The sequence below is a fragment of the Oncorhynchus mykiss genome, chromosome 1 (assembly GCF_013265735.2).
Source record: "Oncorhynchus mykiss isolate Arlee chromosome 1, USDA_OmykA_1.1, whole genome shotgun sequence".
NCBI classification, from domain to species: Eukaryota; Metazoa; Chordata; class Actinopteri; order Salmoniformes; family Salmonidae; genus Oncorhynchus; species Oncorhynchus mykiss.
The window spans coordinates 32198771-32225995 of NC_048565.1; the positions used below are offsets into that span (position 1 = coordinate 32198771).

The following is a 27225-nucleotide window of genomic DNA, read 5'->3' on the forward strand; positions in this document are numbered from 1 at the left end:
GGACTGCTGCATTTAAATTAACATTTTGCTGACAATTTTATTCCAATATTCCCTTACCATCATTATTCGTACCCAGCTCATTTAATGTATTCCTTCTCAGCGCACTCCTACTCAGCTACCACAGTGATATAATAATGCAGTTTGTTCAAACTACCTGGGATGGACTTGCTTTCACTAATGAAAAATGAAAAAGCCCTTCCTTTTGTTGTCTGCAGGGATGTCTTCATGCCAGGTGATAATGATCCCAGCCAACACATTCAAAGTGCTGCCCTGTAAGCTGCGCTCCAACCTGGCTGAGAGGAAGTGGGAGTACAGTGAGGGTGCAGGTCACTTCCTGTACCCCAGTCCTGAGGGAGGTCTAGTGGTGGTGGCCCAGGCTGACAGACAGGAGACCTATGAGTGCTGGTCAGTGGAGGAGGGCTTCAGGCAACTCCTGGCCAACTACTGTGTGAGAGGTGAGGCCAGACAAGAGAGCACCACCCTGATCGGCCACTCACGCACCCCTCTGGTCCCCCAGGAGGAGCCAATCATCCTACCTGGAGAGACCCGCTCCCCGCAGATCAACACCAAGACCTACTGGAACGAGCTGATCGTAGTGTGTGCCCTGCTGGGCTTCTCCCTGGTGGTCTTCTCCCTGTTTGTGGTCTATAGGAACCGTGACCGCATGAAGTCCATGCTGAAGGAGGGTGAGTGTCCTAACATGCAGCAGAAGAAACCCAGGATAGTGGGGAAGCCAGCAGAAAACTTGCCTCTGAATGGCAACAACACAGTTCCAGCATCTGTGTCAGACCACAAGGGTTACCAGACCCTCAATGACAACTACATCTGCAACACGCCGTCACATGAATGCTCATCACCAGACAACAGCAAGAGCTTCTCAGAGTCAGAGAAGAGGCCTCTGAACTTGAAGGAGAGCACTGTAGAGATCTCGCACACCTGCCCGCGGCCTCGGGTGAGACTGGGCTCAGAGATCAAAGACTCCATTGTGTGAGGACGGCTTTGATCAACTTGAGCAGGAGATAAAACTGTAATGCAGAGTGACTAACTTTGAACTGTAAGGAAAGAGGGGACTATAAGTGAAAGAAAAGAAAAACACTAAAGGAGGGAACACTGAAAACCGCCAACCTCTTCGCAAAGAGGGACATTTCATTACACTGATTTTGCACATTTGTCTTTTTCATTTTGTCCCTATAGTCAGTTCTCATTTCCTTGTTCAGTGACTCTTCTTTCTCTAGTGCATCTGAAGCACAATGAAGAGAAGCAGATACAGATTGCCTTCAGACTATTGAAGCCGTGGAATTATGCTCATGGTGGGTATAGGACACATACAGCTGATATTGTCCTTCTGTAACAATTTGTATATGGTTTAGTCATGTTTGTATGCTTTGCCACTCAATCCGTCCAAATACTCTGTTGGCATTGTATTGAAAGTAGAGAGATACTCTATGGGTCAAGAACTGACCCTTAACTCTCCCACCTACATCCATAAGCATGGGCTTAGCCCTGCACTGAGACAGACTCAGTGCATGGATAGCAGTGGAATATACAACCTCGTATTCAAACATTAGATCATTAGGGCTATGACTTAGTTATAACAGCAATTTTTTTACACCTTTATTTAACTAGGCAAGTCAGTTAAGAACAAATTCTTATTTACAAAGACGGTCTACCGGGGAACAGTGGGTTAACTGCCTTGTTCAGGGGTAGAACAACAGAGGTTTACCTTGTCAGCTCGGGGATTCAATCCAGCAACCTTTCGGTTACTGGCCCAACGCGCTAACCACTAGGCTACCTGCCGCCCCTATTAATTTAAGGCAGTTTAAACTGTACATAAACCTCAATGCAGCATAACCAGACAGGCATTAGAATGGTATCCACTGGTCAAGAGAAGGGCTAGCAGTACCAGAGAGACATGGAGAGGAACCAATGAGGAAGGAATGAAAGAGGTAGTGACCACCTGGAATGAGGTGAGGTTAAAACAGCACACAACAGAATAACATAACACTGGAGAGGTATTTTTGAGGTCCACTGCTCTGCTCCACCAGAGTGGCACAGATGGGGTTTGTAAGTCCCAAAGTATTGGAGGATATGGTGCCTAAGTTGTGTAAGATTGACATTCACAGGTTTGAAATGTACTCTTGACATTCGGGAAGACCCTAGACCAGGTATTAACATATTGTTCATTGTGGAGCAGACAGACTATGCAAAGCACATCATGTGAAGTGGGGTGAAAGGTCACACCGAAATCTGATCTTGAGACTGCAAGCACATTCTTAATTACAGAGAATGAGAGGCATACTCACATGCAATTTAGTATGCAAATGATTTTGAGCCATTTCTGTGTCATAGAGGCATGGGATGAGATAAAGACTATCACTAGGCCTGGAGTTGATGTAGCTAGGCTGAAGTCCCAGTATAAAATGGTTAATGACTAGTTCAGAGTGCCAGTCAGGAAATGATTCCTTCAATCCAAATTCAGTCACCAAGTTAAAGTGGGCTGAGACTATAAAAACCTGTTCACCACATTGTTTAGATAGCTCTGTTCTGGTCCTGTTATTCAGAAACCAGTAGACAGCAGAGTTTAGAAGAGCCAAAGGAAGAGTGGCAACAACAGAGAATCAGCCAGTGGGCTATGGAGCTCTTAGTGTCGTTGATGTGACACACCCAGAGGCAACCAAGCTCCTGCGTGTTAATTTATGTAAACAAAGTGATTGTTGTGCCAAAAATAACTAGTTTTTAAATCATGCATCTTCTGTTTTCATCCACAACTGTCATGTCAAATCAATGTCTTATGTTTAATGGGCCTGAATGATTCAGCATGTACTGTACCGAACAGTATGTTCTTAGGCCATTCATAACGTAGTGCATATGAAAGCTGTCATAGTTACAACCATCACCTCTGGTTTAATGACACTAATGACTGTAAAATGGGTTTTACTAACATGGAGCGAAAGGTCACACAGCAGTTATGGACCAGTCAATGGAGGAATGTGTGTGTTTAAAAAAGAACGACTATAGAAACCGATATTGTTAAAGTAATAAAACCTGGAGAATATTTGATCATCCAAAAGCAAGGGCTTTATTCAGCCATTACAATACCCAATAACAGGTATATGTTTTCAGCTGTTCATGATGGGAAATAAATAATAATTATACATTTAAAATGAAAGAATATCAATTTCGTATTCCATAGATGTTGCTATGTCAGTGCAAAATTGTGGTAAATATGAACTCTTGCAACATTGTGTTGTGGAATGTGGTGATACAAGTATTCCAAAACAATTTCTAAGTAAAACTGTTTATTTAAGCTTATTCTAGATATTGAATTTTGTACAAGGGACAATTTTTAAAAAATGACAAAGTAGCTGTGCAAAAAGCATACTGCTAAAGGACTGCCATGTTGGCTGATTGTATATAATGTACATTTGTATTGTATTGGAGAAGACTGGTGAAAGTTGTATCATTGTGGTGAAAGTGCAGAACCAGCAAACACCTTGAGAATGCGTTGTTTTTGCACAGAATGTTGGAAAGACTTAGTTTGGGATACAAATTAGGATTTTGTTGAATTATGTATTAGGTTTTCAATTTATTTTTTCATGCCTTTTAAGCAAAGTTAAAGAATTGAGTTGTACATCTTGGGATACTAAATGTGTTCTCCTGTCTTTGTGACATTAATTAATCAAATGGATAACCTGGTAGCAGCAGCAGCATCACCTGCATGATATGTACAACAGAATAGACTGTAGGACTCTACTGGGCATGCCCAACAATACAATTACAACACTTTGAGTGAATTCCTTTTAGATTATGGCCAGTATCAGTACAACAACTCTGTTAGAATGGCTTCAACTTCAGTCACAATGTATTTCTGTGTTGACACTATTGCAAACACCTGTATATGGAATTATAGTCTCAACCTGTACAGAAATCCCATACTGGTAAGGTCTGCACAACACTTGTGAACTCCATCAGGGTTTCAATGACTCCAATTGTAACAAAGATGGGAGGAGAAGAAGTTGAAACATTGTCTTGACAACTGAACATTTCATGATTATTTTTTATTTTGTGACAAAGATTGCAAGTGAAGAAATGACAGCTTGGATCAGATGAGTAAAGTTCTCTAAACTCAATAATACATTAGCCGAATGCAGAACAAAATCAGCCTGAATATCTAGCATAATAGGTTCAGACAAGCAGCATATAAATCTCTTGTTTGATCACTGCTCCAAATGAATAGACATAAGATTTGAGACTGCTGTTATAAGCTCCTACTGAGTTGCAGTAAGGCACCTCTGTTAGTTGAAGAACCACTTCAGCCAAGCCTTCTAATTGTGACAGTGTAACAAGTTTCTCTGACTCATGTCAACATGTCTTGTAAGTTTGTATGTTAAAATGCTTTGTAAATTGAGCTGCCAATGTAAAAAGCTCTTGTGAACTGTATTTTTTTAATATTATACATCACTACTGTTTCAGTTGTTTTTATTGTTCTGTACATAAAAGCACTTTATTTACATTTTTTTTTTAAATAAAGATAAATGGATACAATTAGTTTCCTATATGGTTCATGAACTCTATAGTTGTAATACCACATGAAATTAGAGAATAACCTCAATTTAGACAGGATCCAGGACACAAGTTGTGCTTGTCACATTGCTGCACTTGATTATGAAGCAATACACCAATCAAACAAATGTTCAAAATCTGTCTATATCATAAAGGTTCAGTCATTGCTAAACGGATACAAATACTGTATTGGTGTAAGAAGTAGTTCCAGACTTGCCTGATTCTGCTCTTACACTGCCCCTGTGTGGCCACAATATTATCAACAACTTTCAGAAGATTTATTGTAATGTAAAAAGGGATTTCTGTCATTACAGTAAGGAATGTTGGTATTGGTATGTTCTTTAAAAGCAGTATGTGTGAGCCATTTTTATCCCCTCTGTTCTTTGATTAGTAAAATGTTAACAGTGACTGTGTCTTCTGTCAACACATTAGTCACATTAAGGTGGAGCACAGCGTTTCGCTGACGCATTCCACCAGACTCAAATAAAAACATGCAAAGAAGAGCGCGGAAAGTTCCTGTTGAACTTGTTCAGTCTTTTTTTTTTATGTGAGCCTAATTCTTGCATTATCATGTAAAACAAATAAGCTAATAGTGTAGTTCTGTGTTTTTTTAGTAGTGGTGTTTCTGTCGCAGTAATAAAAATAAGTATGGCTAGGGATATCACATGGTAGGGTGGAGTTAATTACTGAGTATGCGTACAGTGTAACAATGGCAGGCAGGCAAGTATTCTTGATAAAGAGTGCAGTCCACACCTGAAAGGAAAATAGTCTACTTTGGTGTCATAGGTAGAATCCTTGCCACATCCTAGCAATGAATATACAATTATTCTCCACCCCTGTGCAAATACATCATATACTATTTGAAAATATTGAGATACATTTCATTTAAATATTTTATATGAGTGTTTTATACATGTAAATTGTGTATTTTGTTTAAACTTTATTTGTGATACCTACATCCACTCAATAAAAAATAATACTATGTGTGTTGCATGACAACGTGTACAAACACTGACATTTTTAACAACAGTAAAAAATAAAAAAAATTGCCAAGTACAGGTGACGCACATTCTCAGTCTGATGTCTTGGCCCCAGCGCTGTCACGCCCATTTCAGGCAGGCTAAGCCAATCAGTGGCTTTTTGATTGTACAGCAAGTCTCCCGGTGAATATAGTTATCATTCGCGTGGGAAAAGTATTACTGCCTTCATCACTTCATACTGACGGGCTAAAATTCTGATCACTGGTGCGGGATAAGGTTACACAAATAAAGGTGGGGATCAAATGGTCACGTATTGCACCTGTTGCTAGCCTATCTTTTTTATTTTACACAAGGCTTTATTTCCCAAGGCGGACTTCATGTAACTTTTAAACTCGAAATACGAAGTCATGGACAAACCCAGCCTCCAGAGACTGTTTTCAGCGTGTGACATTAATAAATCTGGTGTGATTGAATACGAAGACTTTACAGTTGTTTGTCGAGAGCTGAATGTGCCTGAAGACGAAATCAAAACTTTATTCAACAAATTCGGCGCTAGTGAAGATGGATGTATTAATTACAGCAATTTTTCATCACGGTTTCAAGAGGTTTCAGAAACATTGAATTTGGCCTCTTTTGGAGCGTCTCCTCAAAGTCAAGGGAGTCCCTGGGAAGAGTTCCAGAGCAGGATGGACGATGCAACCGGTCTCCTCTCAGGAAGGTAAATCTGGTGGTGGGTGTCAATTGTTTGACAGAAAGTTGCACCTGCTATTACAGCTCTTACAGTAGACTGTGGGTGTAATATGTAGATGTTCGTTCTGCGTTCATCCCTCTGTTTTTATAACTTATGTCAAATGTAGAAATGATGGTTATCCATAATCTTTCATCTTTCAGACTGCGGGATCAGTTGGCTGAACTTCACCAAGCCATGTACATCTCAGAACCTTTGTTGTTGCAACAATATGAGGGACTTGTCGATGCTCTTGTCAGTGAAAGCAAGGACCACAGGCTTGAGAGTGAGCAGCTGGAAACCAGTTTGAGAAGGTAGGGATTGTGTCATAGCAGCATCTCTTGGCTCAGATTCGTCAATAAGAGGAGAGCAATATATTGAGAAACAATCTACCAAACTATATTGTCTGAATGATGTTCTCTTCACGAATGGAACAAATTTCTATATCAGTTAACTTTGTCATTTGCCTGTTTGTGTTACCAAAAACACAATGTAGTGTTTATGTTGTGGGATATCCATGCAACGATGTTTCAATCAAGATCAGGCTTGGGCTATTAATCAGTTAACATTTACAACATGTGAGTATTTGTTGCGCCAGTATGCTTCCCACAGTAAGGTTATTATAATCAGACACAATTGCATGTTGTGAACACTTTGGAATTACCTGGATTTCTGCATAAATTGGTCGTCAAATTTGATCTGATCTTCATCTAAGTCACAACAATTTACACACATAGTGTGCTTAAAACTAATAGCACACAAATTATTGTATTTTTCTTGTCTATATTGAATACATCATTTAAACATTCACAGTGTAGGTACAGAAAAGTATGTGAACCGCTAGGCTAATGACTTCTCCATAAGCTGTCAGGAGTCAGCTAACCTGGAGTCCAGCCTTGCCCTATAAAAAACACTCTCAAAATTTGAGTTTGCTATTCACAAGAAGCATTGCCTGATGTGAACCATGCCTCGAACAAATAAGATCTCAGAAGACCTAAGATTAAGAAGTGTTGACTTGCATAAAACTGGAAAGGGTTACAAAAGTATCTCTAAAAGCCTTGATGATCATCAATTGTCTATAAATGGAGAAAGTTCAGCACTGTTGCTACTCTCCCTAGGAGTGGCTGTCCTGCAAAGATGACTGCAAGAGCACAGCGCAGAATGCTCAATGAGGTTAAGGCTAAGGACTTACAGAAATTTCTGGAATATGCTAACATCCCTGTTGACAAGTATACGATATGTAAAACACTAAACAAGAATGGTGTTCATGGGAGGATACCACGGAAGAACCCACTGCTGTGCAAAAAAAACATTGCTGCATGTCTGAAGTTTGCAAAAGTGCACCTGGATGTTCCACAGTGCTACTGGCAAAATATTCTGTGGACAGATGAAACTACAGTTTAGTTGTTTGGAAGGAACACACAACACTATGTGTAGAGAAAAAAAGGCACAGAACACCAACATCAAAACCTCATCTCAACTGTAAAGTATGGTGGAGGGCGCATCGTGGTTTGGGGCAGCTTTGCTGCCTCAGGGCCTGGACAGCTTGCTATCATCGGCGGAAAAATAATTTCCGACGTTTATCAAGACATTTTGCAGGGTTATGTTATGTTAGGCTATCTGTCCGCCAATTGAAGCTCAACAGAAGTTGGGTGATGCAACAGGACAACGATCCAAAACACAGAAGTAAATCAACAACAGAATGGTTTGAACAGAAGAAAATACACCTTCTGGAGTGGCCCAGTCAGAGTCCTGACATCAACCCGATTTGAGATGCTGTGGCATGACCTCAAGAGAGCAGTTCATACCAGACATACCATGAATATTGCTGAACTGAAACAGTTTTGAAAAGAGGAATGGTCCAAAACTCCTCCTGAACGTTGCGCAGGTCTGATCCTCAACTACAGAAACGTTTGGTTGAGGTTATTGCTGCCAAAGGAGGGTCAACAAGTTATTAAATTCAAAGGCTCGCATACTTTTCCATCCTGCACTGTGAATGTTTACACTGTGTGTTCAATAAAGACATGAAAACGTATAATTGTTTGTTATTGGATTAAGCATACTGTGTTTGTCTATTGGTGTGACCTAGATGAAGATCAAGTCAAATTTTATGACCAATTTATGCAGAAATCCAGGTATTTCCAAAGGGTTCACATACTTTTTCTTGCCACTGTAGATGGGGTGGAGTTGCTTTCACGGTTCGGAGGCTGCATTTCTTGATAGGGATGACATTTCTCACCCAATGAAGTACTCTTAAATGAGTTGCTGGTCTTGTTCACCCCATTTTCCACTTGTAAACCTAGTTATCCCTTTTTTATATTTCCATTTAGGCCTAATCTTAACCCTTATGCAAATGAATGTGCCTGTAAGAATGTTTGCTAATCAGTGGTGAGACGTGCTGTATTTTGATTCATTCAATCTCACACTGCAAATCTCAGTCTTGTGCACCTGTGGTATTTTCCTCCTAGGGGCCCTCATGAGTCTCTTGACTGGCTGGACCAAGTGCTGTCACTTTTTATTATGATAAAACACATTTAACTGAATAGTGTCCCGCCCGCTCAAAGTTCACCACTAGATGAAAACCAAAAGGTGTAGTTCTGTGTGCTGTGTTGCTGCTGTGTTTGAAGATGTGTTATTGCTTGCAAACCGTGCCTCACCTTCACCTTATATTCTGACTCATCACTTTCGCTGGACTAGTGTTTGGGCAGTTGTTTTGCATTTGATGAACAACCAGGGCAGACATGTAAATGGTATGTACCTCTGTGTGCCGACAGAACAGAGGAGCTGAACACCAGTCAGTTGACAGAGCTGGAGGAGGACATGCAGCAGCAGCTTGCCTGTGTAGAGGTCAGGGTGAGAGAAGAGGTAAGTGATGTATTATGAGGACTTAGTTACTACAGTATATTCTACACATTGTGCTAGAAATAAAACATGTAATTCACTCTCATCAAGTATTTAAGAACTAAAAACAAACAAAGCAAGCTAAGTCATTAAAAAGGCATTGGTGTCATTGAAAACATACCTTAGAAAATGTTTATAATTTTTTTTTTTTTAATGGTGAGAAAAAGTTTAATATAATAGACTTGGGCAAATAGTTTGTTGGAAATTAAGATTAAACTGTTTAATTTCAAGAGGGGCCTCGGCACAGGTGTTTATCCGCATATTTGTGGTAGGGGAAGTACCTTTTAGAGAAGGGAGAGCAGTTAGCTCAAACTCTCACAAAGGCCCCTTTCTACAGTTTTGTGAAAGCCCCTCTTTTAGTTCAGAGCCAATGAGCAAAGTTGTCTCTCCTTGGGTTTCTTGTCTGTAGGAGCATAAGAGAATGGAGGGAGTCATGGCGGCACTCCAGAGAAGGCATGAGAATGAGGTGGCAGATCTGCATACTGTTATGGATAGGTTGTTAAAGGTAGGTGTCATCTATTTGAAACAGGTTTTGTGACATATTTCATCTATTGACCTATTATTGTTGGTGTTGAAAGGTTATTTCATCTTTCCCTAGGATTGCCACGCTTATGTTTGCAGTACTTTATTTAGCTAGATTCATGCAGTCTTAATTGTGAATATGATTTCAATTGATGCTTAATCTTAATTGAAACCTTCTCATTGTAGTCTCAAGGGGAATCTGAACTCAACAGTTCCAGGCAGGATGTTGACAAACTACAGAACCAAATAAGTGAACTGACTCAGGTACGTTGGATCAGATAAACAACTGGATCTTGAGTCTCATTCGGAAAGTATTCAGACCCCTTGACTTTTTCTAAATGTTGCTACGTTACAGCCTTATTCTGAAATAAGCCTTACTCAGTACTTTGTTGAAGAGCCTTTGGCAGCGATTACAGCCTAGTCTTCTTGGGTATGACGCCACAAGCTTGGCACACCTGTATTTGGGGAGTTGCTCCCATTCTTCTTTGCAGATCTTCTCAAGCTCTGTCTGGTTGGATAGGGAGCATCACTGCACAGCTATTTTCAGCCCTCCAGAGATGTTCGATCAGGTTCAAGTCCGGGCTTTGGCTGGGCCACTCAAGGACATTCAGAGACTTGTCCCAAAGCCACTCCTGCATTTTCTTGGCTGTGTGCTTAGGGTCATTGTCCTGTTGGAAGGTGAACTTTCGCCCCAGTCTGAGGTCCTATGTGCTCTAGAGCAGGTTTTCATCAAGGTTATCTACTTTGCTCTGTTAAATTTTCCTTGATCCTGACTAGTCTCCCAGTCCCTGCCACTGAAAAATATCCCCAGAGCATGATGCTGCGACCACCATGCTTCACCATAGGGATAGTGCCAGGTTTTCTCCAGATTTGGCATTCAGGCCAAAGAGTTCAATCTTGGTTTCATCAGACCAGAGTATCTTGTTTCTCATGGTCTGCGAGTCCTTTAGGTGCCTTTTGGCAAACTCCAAGGGGGCTGACATGTGGCTTTTACTGAGGAATGGCTTCCATCTGGCCACTCTACTATAAAGGCCTGATTGGTGGAAGGCTACAGAGATGGTTGTCCTTCTGAAAGGTTCTCCCATCTCCACAGAGGAACTCTGGAGCTCGGTCAGAGTGACCATCAGGTTGTTGGTCACCTTCCTGACCAAGGTCCTTCTCCCCCGATTGCTCAGTTTGACCGGAGGCCAGCTCTAGGCAGAGGCTCGGTGGTTCCAAACTTCTTCAATTTAAGAATGATGGAGGCCACTGTGTTCTTGGGGACCTTCAATGCTGCGGAACTTTTTTGGTACCTTTCCCCAGATCTGTGCCTCGACACAATCCTGTCTTGGAGCTCTAAGGTTGAATTAATTTTCCGAATAGCCTGGTTTTTGCTCTGACATGCACTGTCAACTGTGGGACCTTATATAGACAGGTGTATGCCTTTTCAAAATCATGTCCAATCAATTGAATTTACCAAAAGTGGACACCAATCAAGTTGTCGAAACATCTCAAGGATGATCAATGGAAACAGGATGCACCTGAGCTCAATTTCGAGTCTCATAGCAAAGGGTTTGAATACTTATGTAAATAAGTTTATTTTTTATATTTGCTAAAATTTCTTCAGCTGTTTTGTCATTGGCTATTGTGTGTGCATTTTATTATTTAATCCATTTTAAAATAAGGCTGTAACATAACAACAATGTGGAAAAAGGGAAGGGGTCTGCAAACTTTCCGAATGCCCTGAACGTTATTTCCTGTGCACTTTCCAGTAATGTTGTACATATTACATTATGTATCCTCAGGAAAAGGAGCAGTTACGGACTTCTCTCTTCAAAGCGCAGACAAACATCTCCATTCTGCAGGTAGAGATGGACAAGCTGAAGAACATGTATGCAGACCAGAAACTTCAGCATGAGAGGTGAGATCACCGACTTCACGTTCAGGTCCAATGGATCAAGTCCAACTCAGTAAATACAGACGAGTTGATAAGAAATGTTGTATTTGTCTATTTTCACAGAGAAAGCGATGAACTGAAAAAGATGGTTATTGAATACCAGTCTTACTCCAGTCACATTGAAATTCTCCAGTAAGTCTGTCTGACCCGATTGTTCATTAGTACAGTATGTCCTTTCATGATTGTTTTTGTTGTATCGTAGTCAAGCATAGCTTTGAGTCATGCATGCACATCCGTGCAGTGCACACCATATGCTCATTGTAATGAACGCTGACTCTACTCTAAAGGTGGCAGGCTAAAAGATTAGTTAAGCATCTGAAATGTTCTCTACATTGACTCCTTCCTATTAGGGCCATGAACAAAAAGCTGTATGACAGCAATGATGGCTTGCGCTCTGCCTTAGTCAACGATGTGGCATCGAGTAAAAGGAGGGTAAGTTTGGTTGTTTTCACTCAAGATAAAGAAGACTCACATTACCCCTGTATAAATGTAAATATAAAACATTTATAAGGCATTTAGTGTTACAAATCTTCCTCCCCACAGCTGTCCCCCAACAATGAAATCCCAGCTCGAAGAATGAAGCCAGTTCGACAAAGCACGCTTATAAAGTACACATACTATATTCTTATCCAAGAAATCTGGACCTATTAATTGACCACTTAACTAATGTTTACATTTTTTCATCCCTATGTTGTGTCCAGTTCAGAGGGAGCACACACAACTGTAGGATCCAGTAAAACGACCAACTCCCATGTAGCCAGCTGGGCTGATACATACCCGGACAGCGGTGTGTCCTTGCCTATGGACACTACTGAAAGCTCAGGCAGCGAGTCTGACAGTGATGACTCTACAGAAACAGTACACCACAGTTATTCATATGTGCCCTCAGACATTGAGGTAAGGGTAACTACAAGGGTTGACCAACTATTTTATTAGTACGTTTCACATTCTAATACATGAATGTACCTATTTCTGCACCAGATATCAGATGTGAAATTGGAAGCAAGTCAGGCAATACTGTCTGTAGCTCCCAGCAAAGCTAGTTCCATTGCGTCATCCATCCGGAGACGCTTGTCTGCTTTCCCAATGAAGGTAAGGCTTTGAGCTGAGGTGCTCAGTTTTGAAGCACAGTAAGACATTGTGTAGGGAGGCTTATGTGGAATTGGTATATGCTGGTTCACTCCAGACTTGACTGCCCTTGACCAGCACAAAAACATCCTGTGGCGTACTGCATTAGCATCGAATAGCCCCCACGATATGCAACTTTTCAGGGAAGTTAGGAACCAATATACACAGGCAGTTAGGAAAGCAAAGGCAAGCTTTTTCAAACAGAAATGTGCATCCTGTAGCACAAACTCCAAAAATGTCTGGGGCACAGTAAAGTCCATGGAGAATAAGAGCACCTCCTTCTAGCTGCCAACTGCACTGAGGCTAGGAAACACTGTCACCACTGATAAATCTACGATAATCGAGAATTTCAATAAGCATTTTTCTACGGCTGCCACTACCCCGGTCAACAGCAATGCACCCCCCACAACAACTTGCACAAGCCTCCCCCACTTCTCCTTCACCCAAATCCAGATAGTTAATGTTCTGAAAGAGCTGCAAAATCTGGACCCCAACAAATCAGCTGGGCTAGACAATCTGGACCCTATCTTTCTAAAATCTGATCTGCCGCAATTGTTGCAACCCCTATTACTAGCCTGTTCAACCTCTTTCGTATCATCTGAGATCCCTAAAGATTGGAAAGCTGCCGCGGTCATCCCCCTCTTCAAAGGGGGAGACACATTAGACCCAAACTGTTATAGACCTATATCCATCCTGCCCTGCCTTTTCTAAAATCTTCGAAAGCCAAGTTAACAAACAGATCACTGATCATTTCGAATCCCACCATACCTTCTCCGCTATGCAATCTGGTTTCCGAGCTGGTCATGGGTGCACTTCAGCCACGCTCAAGGTCCTAAATGATATATCTGCCATCGATAAAAGACAATACTGTGCAGCCGTCTTCATTGACCTGGCCAAGGCTTTCAACTCTGTCAATCACTGCATTCTTATCGGCAGACTCAAGAGCCTTGGTTACTCAAATGACTGCCTCGCCTGGTTTACCAACTACTTCTCAGATGGAGTTCAATGTGTCAAATCGGAGGGCCTTTTGTCCGGACCTCTGGCAGTCTCGTATGGGGGTGCCACAGGGTTCAATTCTCAGGCCGACTATTTTCTCTGTATACATACATCAATGTCGCTCTTGCTGCTGGTGATTCTCTGATCCACTTCTACACAGACGACACCATTCTGTATACTTCTGGCCCTTCTTTGGACACTGTGTTAACTAACCTCCAGATGAGCTTCTATGCCTTACAACACTCCTTCCGTGGCCTCCAACTACTCTTAAATGCAAGTAAAACTAAATGCATGCTCTTCAACTGATTGCTGCCCTTGCCCACCCACCATCACTACTCTGTACGGTTCTGACTTAGAATATGTGGACAACTACAAATACCTAGGTGTTAGACTGTAAACTCTCCTTCCAGACTCACATTAAGCATCTCCAATCCAAAATTAAATCTAGAATCGGCTTCCTATTTCGGAACAAAGCCTCCTTCACTCATGCTGCCAAACATACCCTCGTAAAACGGACTATCCTACCGATCCTTGGCTTCGGCGATGTCATTTACAAAATAGCCTCCAACACTACTCAGCAAATTGGATGTAGTCTATCACAGTGCCATCCGTTTTGTCACCAAAGCCCCATATACCACCCACCACTGCGACCTGTATGCTCTCGTTGGCTGGCCCTCGCTTCATATTTGTCGCCAAACCCACTGGCTCCAGGTCATCTATAAGTTTTTGCTAGGTAAAGCCCCACCTTATCTCAGCTCACTGGTCACCACAGCAGCACCCATCCGTAGCACGCACTCCAGCAGGTATATTTCACTGGTCATCCCCAAAGCCAACTTCTCCTTTGGCCGCCTTTCCTTCCAGTTCTCTGCTGCCAGTGACTGGAACGAATTGCAAAAATCACTGAAGCTTGAGTCTTATATCTCCCTCACTAACTTTAAGCATCAGCTGTCAGAGCAGCTTACCAATCATTGCACCTGTACACAGCCCATCTGTAAATAGCCCACCCAACTACCTCATCCCGATATTATTTTTTTTGCTCCTTTGCACCCCAGTATCTCTACTTGCACATTCATCTTCTGCACACATCACTCCAGTGTTAATGCTAAATTGTAATTATTTGGCCACTATGGCCTATTTATTGCCTTACCTCCCTAATCTTACTACATTTGCACAACACTGTATATAGATTTTTCTATTGTGTTATTGACTGTACGTTTGTTTATCCCATGTGTAACTGTGTTTGTATCGCTTTGCTTTATCTTGGCCAGGTCACAGTTGTAAATGAGAACTTGTTCTCAACTGGCCTACCTGGTGAAGTAAAATAAAAATATGGCATCTTTTTTATTTTCCATAACCTAAGTAATGCTACTTGGTCCTCAGCAAACAGAAGCAGACCTTGTTGACACTGGTGGCCCTGAGTGCCCTGGTCCCATGTACCGGTTAGTTTTGGCGGGAGATGCAGGATCAGGGAAGTCCAGCTTTCTATTGCGGTTGAGTCTCAATGAGTTCAGGGGAGATATTCAGACGACGTTGGGTAAGTACATGTACAGTACATTTTTAGTAGTTGTAGAATAAATGCAGAAAGTGCATTGCTGTTTCCATTACAATGTTGTTCTTAGGAGTTGATTTCCAAATCAAGAAGATGTTGGTGGATGGAGAAAAAACAAACCTCCAGATATGGGATACTGCTGGACAAGAGAGGTATGTTTCTGTACATTGACATACTAAAAGCCTTATCAGAGTTGTTTCATAATGTGTCTTTGATGATGTGGCTGTTAATCTGAAGTGCTTGAAGATTCCAAATGATCATGTAATATCAAAAATTAAATGGGATTTCCCTATTACTGTAGGTTCCGCAGTATTGCCAGGTCTTATTTCCGTAAAGCCCATGGAGTCTTACTGCTGTATGATGTCACTTCTGAAAGCAGCTTCCTTAATGTCAGAGAGTGGATGGACCAGATTCAGGTAACAATCACAGTGGATGGGTTTTATGGTCCTTGAGATAATAAAAACTTGGAATGGCTTGCCAAAATAATGGTTGTTTATATTTCAGTTTGAGACCATAATGTATGTTTCTGTTATTACACATAAATCAGGAACTTAGTGAAAAACAAAGTGCCCTTGTTATCCCAGGAATCCACAGATGAGCAACTCCCAATGTGTGTGATTGGGAATAAAGTGGACCTGCGGGAAGATCGACCGGAGGGAAGCTGTGTCAGCACTGTTGATGGGGAAAGGCTGGCAAGGGTACAATCTCCTTTACCAGTCAAAATAACAGCTGTTCATGGGTCCATCAAATAACTATTAAATCACAATATTACATGTGTTTCAGACATACAATGCCCTGTTCTGTGAAACTAGTGCTAAAGAGGGAACTAATATAGTGGAGGCAGTACTTCACCTGGCCAGGTAAGAATCTTAAATCTTCCCATCCACTCCCTACCACAAATACCTAAACTATAACTGAGCTCTTACCATTTTTTCCTAACAGAGAAGTTAAGAAAAATGTGAAACTGAGACGGCAATCAGAGTCACAGGTGAAGTTGAGTTTAAGCAGTTCAAAGAAAGCTCTGACCAACTGCTGCAGAGTATAACCATGGAGGCCCATCACTTCATCATATGGAATGCATCTGACTGGAGAGTTGGGAGGATGGAGACAATTTTAGCACCACAGCTGGTCATTGCGAACTTGTCATGCAGAGCTGTTTTGTGTAACAAATCTCCTGAGATTACTGTAGATATGTCTAATTCATATTTTCAATTTAATCAAAGTAATGGCACATAACTGACCTGGAGCATGTAGATCTCCAGAGATGTTTAATGAATGTATTTGAATGGGACGTGTACGGCTCCTAAATAGTTTGCATATATCCGTTGTACACATCAGGAATTTACTGTATTCAGAAAGGCTCAGTTGAAACTACAATGCTAATGATGTGGTTAGAAACAAGTACATTTTACAATGGGGTGCTTTCAGTATTTATGTCAGCTGATTTTATTTGTTTTAATTGAATAAACTTTCTGTACAGAGGTGTGTGGTATAATTTGTTAGATTAAAGTTCCCCATATTGAATCTTTCATTAGTTTATTTGATTAATCTTACAGCACTGCATATGTTCATCCTCAATATAAAAGCAATAAACATGGTATAGAAACCATAAACCACTAGTTGTGTAACAATCTAGATGAGGAAATACAAAAATACAAGCTTTTTTGTAATTCCAAGTAGTGGAGTTTGAAATTCCTGCTCTTTACATTGTAAATACTGATTAACATTCGACCTGTGTATTGAAATAGGCATACGCATTAGTCCTTATTCATTTCCCAAACTATACTGTACCACCACCACAAAATATTACAAACTGGTTCTAAACCCCAGATTATGGGACAAAAGCAAGACCTGGTCATCTTTCAATAATGGGTAACATCTGGGTATCTGAGAATAGTTGTGATTGGGCTCTGTATCCTGCTATTTGGCTTTCTCGTCGGCCGGCTTAGGGTCATTGGCTTTTTTCTGCTTCTGTTGCATTATCTCTGCATCCCTAAAGAAGACAGACAAAACAAATTGTTAAACCAAATAAAAACAGTTAAATAAAAACGAAATGCATGTTAAAAACGTGTCCTGGTTTCAGTGAAAGATTCTCACCTGTATACCAGGAGAACTTCCTAAAAGCCAATATTAGTGACTTACCTCAGCTTCCTCGCAGCTGCAGACATGCCATCATCAGCCTTCTTTCCCTTGTCATTCCCTTGTTTTTTGGCATTTCTAGCACGAGCAAGGTCACGCTGATTCCCCCCTGCAAAGAAATCGATTTGAAAGACCCAGGTGAGGAGAGTACAGTTGCAGAGTCATTGCTTATGTCTTACATTTTAAAGAATTCCTTAAAACCAAGCATCATTAGCTAGTGGCCATCTACAGCCCTGTATTGATCGTTTGGTAACGTAACTGGCTAGATAAAACAGTTAACGAATGGATAAGACGAAAATAACTGTTTAATCGATAAATATGCGTACGTACAAGGCTAGGCAACTGCTTAGCCTGGTTTGTTATTGTGCGTGGCACTTCACGGGCCTAGACAGTTAACGTTAGCTCGCTAACTAGCTAACGTTACGTTAACTACAAATCAGATCCTTCTTACCAGTTAATAATGAAAAAAATATACATTTCATAGCACTAAAACAAATGTGTATGGTAACAGAAAACCATGTTACACTATACTTTCTAGTTAGCTATATTAACTTGTTTTTTTTTCACTTATCCAGTTCAAACATAGATCGCTAACGTTAGCTACCTAGCATTGATTGTCTCTGATTTTATTTATTTAAAACAGCAAAGCGCGATACGTAGCTAGCTAAGCTACCAACGAGCACAACTTTAGCTTAGTAGCTAGTAAATAAAATATAGCAATATACTCACTTGTCATGTTGTTGTTTCTAGGTAAACGGTCTGGAGAAGGCTGCCAAGCCTGCCAGCTGTGCACCGACAATATTCGATTTACTTTACTGCGACTGAACGCGTTAATACGAGACATCGCGAGAGTAGCGGTATTCTTGTAGTTGACGTCTGCATAATGTCAGTACTTTATGCCGCATTAAAAACAACTGGGAACTCGGAAAATACAGGAACAAATGATGACGTTAGTGATCTTCAGGTCAGAAAGTAGGAGCTCTAGAAAGAGGCCCGAGTTCGCGAATTGGAAGACCGTTCAAATATATTTTTTCCAGTTGAAGCTCGTTTTTTCCGAGTTCCCAGTTGATTTGAACACACTGAGGTCGGAAATTTCTGAGTTACCAGTTGTTTTGACGCGACAATAGAGCCCCACAGTGGGGAAATGGTTCCAATATTTTTCCCACCATTTGTTTTCATAACAATGTAAATATATCTTAGACAAGATTACTTTAATCAACATATTCAACTCTACTCTCAGATTCGAAAATGCTAATTTGCATGGAAATAGACATCACGTCAACTAGCTGCTAATTTTGCTAGCAGGTATTGTCAATTTAAAACTTGCACAAGACAGTTCACAGAATTGTCCATTAAATAAATGTCGCCAATGTATTCATTACGAAATTTAGCTAACATTAGATAATAAATAAAGGTTCAATAAAAATAATTAATCCAGATATTCTTACTTTTGACTCGATTCGGCAGTCTCATCCAGATCATCATGGCATTTGTAGTTGTTTATGATAGCCATATTAGCAGCTAATTAGCATTTCATTTTGGGAGGGTAAATGCAGGCGAATATATTGATTAAAGTCACCTTGTCCTAGAGAGATTTACACGGTTATCAAAACATCACGCCAGGGTAAGCCTACACCTTCAAACACAGCCCTTATTTGAAGTGTTTCTAAAATCCCCTATGGGAAAAATGTATGGTGGAAAAGAACAATTTCCTTGTTTGACCACTAGTTGTTATGGTTATTATGACTCATACCGTGATAATCAATAAAAGTACTATAAAACCTAAAAATGCTAAATTGTATCAATGATTTGAATTCCCCAGTGGCTTTTGAAGATTATGAAATATCATAAATATACTACATTCTTTAACAAAAAATAACCAAAGAGATTATGTTACGGTGGTTGGCAGGCTACTTGACTGTAAAATAACTGTATATATAGCTTCAAATTATGTTGGAAAACTTGTATTTCTCAGTGATTCAATACATTTTTAAATAACTACAAATACGTTATGATAGATATTAAAGGCTATTTGCAACTGGAATGTGATTTTTCTTAATTAAGATTTTAGATACAAATGTAAACAAAATTGTTCCTCCCAAAGATATTTATTAATATTAGACTTCATGAAAATTTAGTGGGCATTATTCAATGTGTATAAACCCTGAATGACTGACAGGGGACGCTATATTGAAGGTCGCACAATAATTTTGGTACTCCTCCAACGGTAATGGAAATAGGATGCACCTGAGCTCAATTTCGAGCCTCATAGTAAAAGGTCTGAATACTTATGTAAATAAGGTATTTCTGTTTTAATTTTTTTAATAAATTGGCAAAAAAACTAAAAAACTTTTTGCATTGTCATTATGGGGTATTGTGTGTAGATTGGTGAGGACAATTTTTTATTGAATCCATTTTAGATTAAGCTGTAACGTAACAACATGTAGAAAAAGGGAAGGGGTCAGAATGCACTGTATTTACTTAATTGGCAGTACACCCCCCCCCCCCCCCTTCATAAGCAATGACTGGAACATAGCTATGACAGTATGCAGCTTTATTGATGTTGTTTCTGTATCAACGGACAGTAAGCCTACAAGTGTTTTTATTAGATTTTCCATTGACATAGATTATTCATTTGGACACAACCTGTTATTGCAGAAACCCCATACAATACATTTAAAAGCTGTAACACGAGAATACTGCTCTCTTCAATCTTTTGTGGAGGAACATTGACCATGTGACTATTCCAGAATGAGTTTTGGAATTTGGGCATTTTTCTATGGAATTGGTGACATTTATTAGCTAATAACTGTACTAAACGATTACAACACAAAGCTATTTTGTGTTCATTGTTCAAAAAAATTAAAGTGCCATTAGTTTACTCTGTTACATTCAAACACAATCTGGGGTGCAAATGTTGTTTTTATTGTTCAGTGCAATCTTTATTTTATTCACAGTAGACAACTCAGTTTAGTATTCATGAGCTGGACTTGTGTAGAGGACAGTTCCTTTGTAGAGGATGTCAGTTTCTTGCAGTGAGAACCACTGACGTCACTAAACTGCCCAAGGCCACCACCAGAGCACCAAGCAGGAAAGTCCATGAAATTCCCTGAAACACCAAGTGACGCAATGTCAACAAACAGTCAACAAATTTTTTTTTTATTGTGAACTGAATTAAACCAAAACATTTCACACAGGGAAAGTTGAGGCTTACAGGTGGCTTCTTTTTAGAAGGAGTCAGAAATGGGGCAATATTGTCTCCGAGGAGCTGGGCAGGTTTGGCTTGCCACTTCTGGGTATCTTTGCCTCCTGATTGCCTTTTCACTAGCTTGGACAACTCAACATGGATGGCCTGGGGATCAAATCAAATTGTATTTGTCACATGCGCCAAATACAAAAGGTGTAGACCTTACCGTGAAAGAAATAGAGTTCATAAAATATTTACTAAATAAACTAAAGTAAAACATCTAACCAATCAAAAAGTAACAAGAAATGTACATAACAATAACAAGGCTATATACAGGGGGTACCAGTACCGAGTCAATGTGCGGGGGTACAGGTTATTCGAGGTAATTTGCAAAGTGACTATGCATAGATAATAAACAGCGAGTAGAAGTAGTGTAAAAACAAAGCGAGGGGGATCAGTGGAAATAGTCCGGGTGGCCATTTGATTTGTTTAATTGTTCAGCAGTCTTGTGGCTTTTGGGTAGAAGCTGTTAAGGAGCCTTTTGGTCCTAGATTTGGCACTCTGGTAGGAGAGACAAGTGACAACTTATCCTAATAACCTTATACAAAGTCTTATACAATTTATTATGTCAGCAGTAAAGTAGTCTAGGTTTAGTATTTTAGCAGTAAAGAGTGCGGAGTGGATTGTCAATGAGTATGAGGTTGTAGTTTAGAGGTTGTCCAGTAGATGGCATCATTGATCATATTAAATGCAACAATCTCAGGCTCAAGCCATAGTTGGACTTTATAATTGAATCAGATCCCGTTGATAATCAAATTTTGTTTATCTTTCATGCATAACAAGTATTTTCAACAAATATTACACAACAAATATTAACCAGTTTCCTGTTAAGCTCTCATAACTAAAGTTGTCTTGTTTTTTGTAGCCTACTTTGTTTCGCATTTCTTTGCATTTTGACCCTTATAGGTTCTTGGTAACCTAATGGGGGGATGTGTAACCTGAACACGATCTGTTATTTGCAGGGGTTGAAACCGAAATTATTTCCCAATCGTTTAATTCGGAACAGAACCATCACTTTTTTTCCCGTTCCATTCCACTGTTCCGACCAGCCAAATAAAGTTGTGAACCAGAAAACAATTAAAAAGCACCGGTTATATCGTTAATTTCTGTTCCTTTTTTAACCTGTGAAATCAACCGTTTTTTTCTTCTTAATTTAGCTCATTAAATTACTTCACCAATCAGTCCGGATAGAGCAGGCAAACTAGTTGTTAACATGCTTGATGGACAGACAAGTGTAGCCTATGGCGTAAAATGCGATTGAAATTTGTCGGGTGGGTAGAGAGCGAGAGAGGGGTTTTAGCTAGAAGGGATCCAGTTTTTGTCAAATTAACGTCAGATTGGACTTTTCGTAGCAAGTTAGGAGAATTTATGCAGCAGGTTAGGAAAAGGGTGAGGGGTTAGCTAAAATACAAAATAAAGCCGGATCCCCTCTAGCTATTACCCGAGAAAGGGTTGAGGGGTAGGCTTGAAGCGCTGGGCAAATTGTTATGATCTGCATTATCTGAATGTAAGGGCGTATTTTTGTCGGCACCAACTCTACCATGGTTTGTTGCACAAAGCCTATAGGGAAAATGAATGGCGTTTTTGGATAAACGCCGAAAATGAGGTATGTGGTAAACACACGCTTAGGAGATCGTATACGTTTTGTTCTAGATAATCTTCATCAGTTTACTCACTTTTTGATAATTTTTAAGAATTTATGTAATAATAAAACATACATGACAAAGGCTTTATAATTAATTAAGGGCATGTTAACTGATTGCTATTATCTCATAAAACAAAACGTAAAAGATCTCCTAAGCCTGTTAACTTTATTTTCGGTGTTTATTCCAAAACCCTATTCTTTCCCCATTCATTCTTTCCATATGGATGGCTGAACGAACCAGAGGTAATTTATTTCCGGGTTTTAGGACTACATACAATCTGGCACGCTTTAATAGCTAGGTCCACAGAATTATACATAGTAGGAGCAGCTTCTATGGAGAGACGTTTAATGTCCTTTGAGCTAGCTAACAACACACCTCTTACCTTTTTGTAGTTAGAAAATTCAATGTGAAACGTGATAAATAGGCCTGTAGTATCCTTAACTAGCATTGACAAAGTTAATCTATTCTTCTCTAACTACCCTGAATAAAAATATAAATGCAACATGCAATATTTTCAAAGATTTTACTGCATTACTGTTCATATAAGGAAATCAGTTAATTGAAATAAATTCAATAGGCCCAACTCTATGGATTTCACATGACTGGGAATACAGGAAGGTAGGCTGAACACACACACTGGCAAAGATTTGCCTGAAACATAAAATAACATTATTAACTGGTTCCCATGCTTTTAAAATACTGGTATGGATCACTTTTGTTTCTGTTCCTTGAAAAATTTGTATTTTCTGGATTTCGGTTCTGTTCTGTTCCCTGAACTGGTTCCAACCCTTGGTTATTGGTCTAACCTATAGCCCAAAATGGCTTTTCTATATAATTCTGATTCAGAATCATGTTTCTGTTTTTCAATGCCTTACCCACACGCCTAAATCAGGTCTCTAAAGGGAAAGATGACTTTATTCTCCATCAAGACAAGGGTGTAATTACCAAAGCAGCAGATATTTCAGTTTTGTCTAGACAAGACTGTCTCACCATGACAGCAGTGCACACTGCAGGTCAGGCCAAGTGGGGCTGAGGCCACAGAAAAACACATTCAGAGCATGGGTTAAAAAAACGAACCAACACGCAATATTCTGAAGTCTACCCACAAGGGCAAACGTTTCTAAATGTTGTTATTCACACTTTGTATTTTGGTAGCATTGGAGTTGTTTAGCATAATGAGTTGGAACTAACTGAAGTAATAAAACATGTTAAATTAATAAAAATGTCGATTTGCTTTATCACTCAATGTGTGACATCAGGGTCTTTGTGGCTGAGTAGAGAGTTTAGCAGACAGCACTAGGAGCAAGACAGAACAGGTCTTCACTGGGGCTATGGAAGTAACACCACACAATGATATCTGCAAAGTGTTAGGCTCTAATACCTTTGGCTGACTTTGCTTTTCTGAACTATATTGTGCAAATCCAACACAAACCCATGCCATAAGGTTGTTCATTTTTGGCATTACTTCAATATTGGCAGTATTGGGCAATAGTACATAACTCTGTAAACTTATTGTGAACTGTGAGTCACACTACTCTAGACATGGTTTAAGAACTTGTTGAGTATTGCGTGCAGTTTTACAAAATATCTCTGGCCTAGTGTCATATGAGTGTGTTTAATTGGGCAATGATTTCAGGGACCTGTAGTGACATTGACCCTTTATCTGTTTGTGGGGGGTGGATTTCACTAGCAGTCTAGAGGCGAGGGAGAGGTGGAGGTGTTGAGAACCTCATTTAAATAGGCTATCTCACCTTAGTGGACGGCTCCAGTTTCAGGGCCTTCTTCAGTATCTCCATTGCCTCCTGGTACTCGCTCTTGTCTGACAGAAGCTGCAAGTAGATTGCAATATATCTGAACAGCTAAATCAACAATCATCCTTCAGCTGTATACTGTACATGTTTCAGTAGTATGTTGAATGGCAGTACATCTTTACACCCATCTAAAATGTCTGAATATGGTTTTAGAATAGAATTCCCCTTCCACCCAGGCACCGTAGACTTGTGAAGGACAGGTAATGTTACAGTGTGTCCCTCACCTTTCCTGTCCTGAAGAGGGCTTTGACGTTTTGTGGATCAAGGGACAGAACATCCCGGCTGGTGTGTAGTGCGTCATCGTACTGCTCCAATTTCAGCTGAGCTGCTGCCAGGTTGTTCAGACACTTCACCCGGTAGTCCTGCACCTCCTCCTCCTCCCCCTCCAACAGCACATCACTACTACCATCTACAGGGGGAGGGGGGGCACAGGCCACAAAGCCTCACACCTGGGCTATTGTCATGTATATGTCCTTGGAGCCCCAGTCTTTGAGTGTTAGGGAGAATTATATACTCACAGGAACTAAAGGGAGGAGAGACTTTGGGTATTCGATGTACTGTGTGTTTGTTTGCCTCAGTAAAAATCCATTGTTAGCGCCATTATGGACACGCAGACTTTGACACTCCTGTGAGTTTGGAAGTCTCTCTGTTACAGCTGAAGTGAGAGTTTTTAGTCTAAGATCTGTGAGGGATTGTTGTTAGCAGCGCTATGTTAGGATTAGATTGGGAGGAAGGAGCAGTTATTCAAGGATTTACAGTATATTATACAGACGGTAAAGTTAATTCATCTCACTAAAATCCAGGAAGAAGTCATCATAATCTAAAGTTTGGTGCATTGCCATTGTGTATTTAAGTGTAAATGATCATGAGAGATGTAAATCAGTGTTTTGATGCAAGTTCTATTTATGTATATTTGTTCTACTTCTACACATACAGGGGGAGAGAAACCAAATCTGTTGGGATAGTCAGTGATAATTCTAATGCAGATATTCAATGATGGAGTTTTTTTCACCATGTATTACATTTCTCAATATTCTGTTGCATTACCACATTTTATAACTTCAAGCATTGTCATGAATCTTGCCCTGGAGGCAGAATGAGTGATTTCAGCTAGATGGGCCAGCTGCAAAGTCGAAATTGGCTATATTGTAAAAATTTATGAAAACAAAAATGTGCTTTTTTGGTCTTAATTTAAGGTTAGGGTTATCAGTGTGGTTAAGGTTAGGGTTCGATTTAAAATAGGATTTTATGACTCTGGTCATTTGCTGGCGCAGCCACAATCTGCAGAGCTGCCTCCAGAACAAGATTCAGGATGAAAAATGCTAACCTGCTAAATTCACAGTCTTTTTGCATTGAATATATTCATTTCTTGTTAAGTGCTGAGTAAAATGTAGCCATTGGCCTATCATCATTGATACATTTAGATGCAGCCCACACGCTTCTCCTCACTGACTAATTTCTGTCGAATGTCTCTCTTGGGTCCACCCTGCCTTTCCAGCAATGAACATTATTAAGGACCTTGAATTAACATGAACATTTATTAGGTTTGATTAAGAATCAACAATAACATTTCTCATGACAGTGACCTCTGCTGGATATGCTCCTCATTATGATAGCATGATTAGTTCTGAGATGGACGACCAGTAAGCCATGAAGAGACTATCAGGCAATTGGCTGCTGGAAATGTGGACACTGTATTTTTCTGAAGTGTGCTAGTTAACTAAAAGCTGTGTGCGTGCGCAGGGCGTCGGGCGACCCGAAAATCTGAGGGGGCACAAAGTATGTGAGGATGGCTGGGGGTGGGACGGAAGTTGCAGAATTTATAATTTTTCAAACACCTGAAATAGCTTTTTCCTGCAACCTAGAGGCATAATCATTATGCTTAATTATATACTAAAATTGGTATATTTTAACAAATTAAAAAATATGCTTCTCTGCATCTGTAAAAAATATGAGTCTTATTCAGTACATTTAGTAATTGTTTGCTTTTCTAAAGTCTACCAACCTTGCCAGCAGGCATGCCAGCTAAGATAGTTAAACAAGCTAGCTACTCTAACTTGATTGATATCCTGAAATGTCTTTTTGGTAGCTAGTTATGAGGTTGAGGGATTGGAAACCTATCTTGGCTAGCTAAAGCCAACTTCATAAAATTGCTACAGATGTAGGAACTTCATCTGATCACCCTGTTGCAGGAGAACCTTCCTGCAATGCATGACATTTTTAAATGTGTAGTGTATATGAGGTTTAAAAAGTCTTCTGAAGTTTGTAATTTCCAATTTGAAATTACCTTTGATTTTCCCTTACGAAAAATGTATCAAACCCTACAAAAATGTCCATTCATTATAATCCATACAATAATTCACATTTCATATTCCCACAGGATTATTTTCTTGATTTAGCAAACTGGCTCAAATTAAGATCCTACATCTGTAGATGGCTAGTAGTATTACAGAAAAAAAAGTGTATTTATTTATTAACAAGACAAATCTGAGGGGGCACGTGCCCCTGTGCATGAGTAGCATGACACACGTGTTGAAAGAAAGGATTACCTCTATTATGTGTAGTAAGGACATCAAGAGCCATCCAGTAGGCTCTGGCAGCCATGCTGTACTCCTCCCTCTGGAAGTGGAAGTTCCCACGCTCTCGTTTCTGGTTTCCGATGCGCATACGGTCCGAAATGGGGAGAATCAGAGGGTCGGGCTTCTCTCTGATGTCCAGGAGCTGCAGCTGGTAGAGTAAGGGGGCCCAGGCTGGAATATCTGTCTCCCTGCCAAAAACAAATACACACATACACAAACCTTTAATCACACCCAGACCGGAGCAATAGGGATGGATAGCCTAAATATCTGCATCAACATCTCACTTTGATTGTGTGGAAATATGCTGGGTCAGTGCATATCATATCACTCATGTTGTTGACATCACCAGAATGGTTGTCTGAAGTCATTACCCATGTGCCAGTCATTTTCCAATACCACAACTAAGTTTTAAGTTGTTTCGGTAACATCTTGTTTGATTGGACAGTATATTGATTGGTGACTTCACCTGCAATATGTATTAGAAGACAACCAATATCTGCT

At 40.1% G+C, this 27225-nt stretch overlaps 4 protein-coding genes across 8 annotated transcripts in view; 2 read left to right on the forward strand and 2 right to left on the reverse strand.

The window, feature by feature from the left end:
• LOC110521304 (semaphorin-4B) overlaps positions 1-5542 on the forward strand; it is a 105104-nt gene extending 99562 nt beyond the window's left edge. Inside the window, exon 15 of one of the 2 annotated variants that reach the window (XM_021598789.2) lies at positions 216-991. In XM_021598789.2, coding sequence (XP_021454464.1) covers positions 216-991 — 776 coding nt within the window. Of the gene's footprint in view, positions 1-215 lie in introns of both variants that reach the window. The other variant, XM_021598780.2, reaches the window with a different exon arrangement.
• Positions 5543-5704: 162 nt separating this feature from the next.
• zgc:162879 (ras and EF-hand domain-containing protein) lies at positions 5705-16783 on the forward strand. Its single transcript, XM_021598800.2, has 17 exons — positions 5705-6261; positions 6435-6584; positions 9045-9135; positions 9581-9676; positions 9880-9957; positions 11478-11593; positions 11693-11761; positions 11980-12061; positions 12173-12237; positions 12331-12526; positions 12611-12721; positions 15134-15287; positions 15373-15454; positions 15604-15718; positions 15887-16000; positions 16086-16162; positions 16245-16783. Exons 1-17 carry the CDS (start codon positions 5951-5953, stop codon positions 16345-16347), a joined length of 2010 nt encoding a protein of 669 aa, XP_021454475.1. The 5' UTR covers positions 5705-5950; the 3' UTR covers positions 16348-16783.
• LOC110521435 (small EDRK-rich factor 2) lies at positions 16733-18508 on the reverse strand. Its single transcript, XM_021598981.2, has 3 exons — positions 18171-18508; positions 17445-17550; positions 16733-17295 (listed from the first exon to the last, which is right to left on the reverse strand). Exons 1-3 carry the CDS (start codon positions 18283-18285, stop codon positions 17223-17225), a joined length of 294 nt encoding a protein of 97 aa, XP_021454656.1. The 5' UTR covers positions 18286-18508; the 3' UTR covers positions 16733-17222.
• A 1479-nt stretch (positions 18509-19987) lies between these two features.
• Positions 19988-27225, reverse strand: part of LOC110521366 (peptidyl-prolyl cis-trans isomerase FKBP8) — a 51473-nt gene continuing 44235 nt past the window's right edge. For all 4 annotated transcript variants that reach the window (XM_021598889.2, XM_021598898.2, XM_021598882.2 and 1 more), the window contains 5 exons: positions 26695-26912; positions 24370-24554; positions 24086-24163; positions 20656-20793; positions 19988-20550 (listed from right to left, as the gene is read on the reverse strand). In XM_021598889.2, coding sequence (XP_021454564.1) covers positions 20464-20550; positions 20656-20793; positions 24086-24163; positions 24370-24554; positions 26695-26912 — 706 coding nt within the window. In that variant the 3' untranslated portion in view covers positions 19988-20463. The remainder of the gene's footprint in view (positions 20551-20655; positions 20794-24085; positions 24164-24369; positions 24555-26694; positions 26913-27225) is intronic.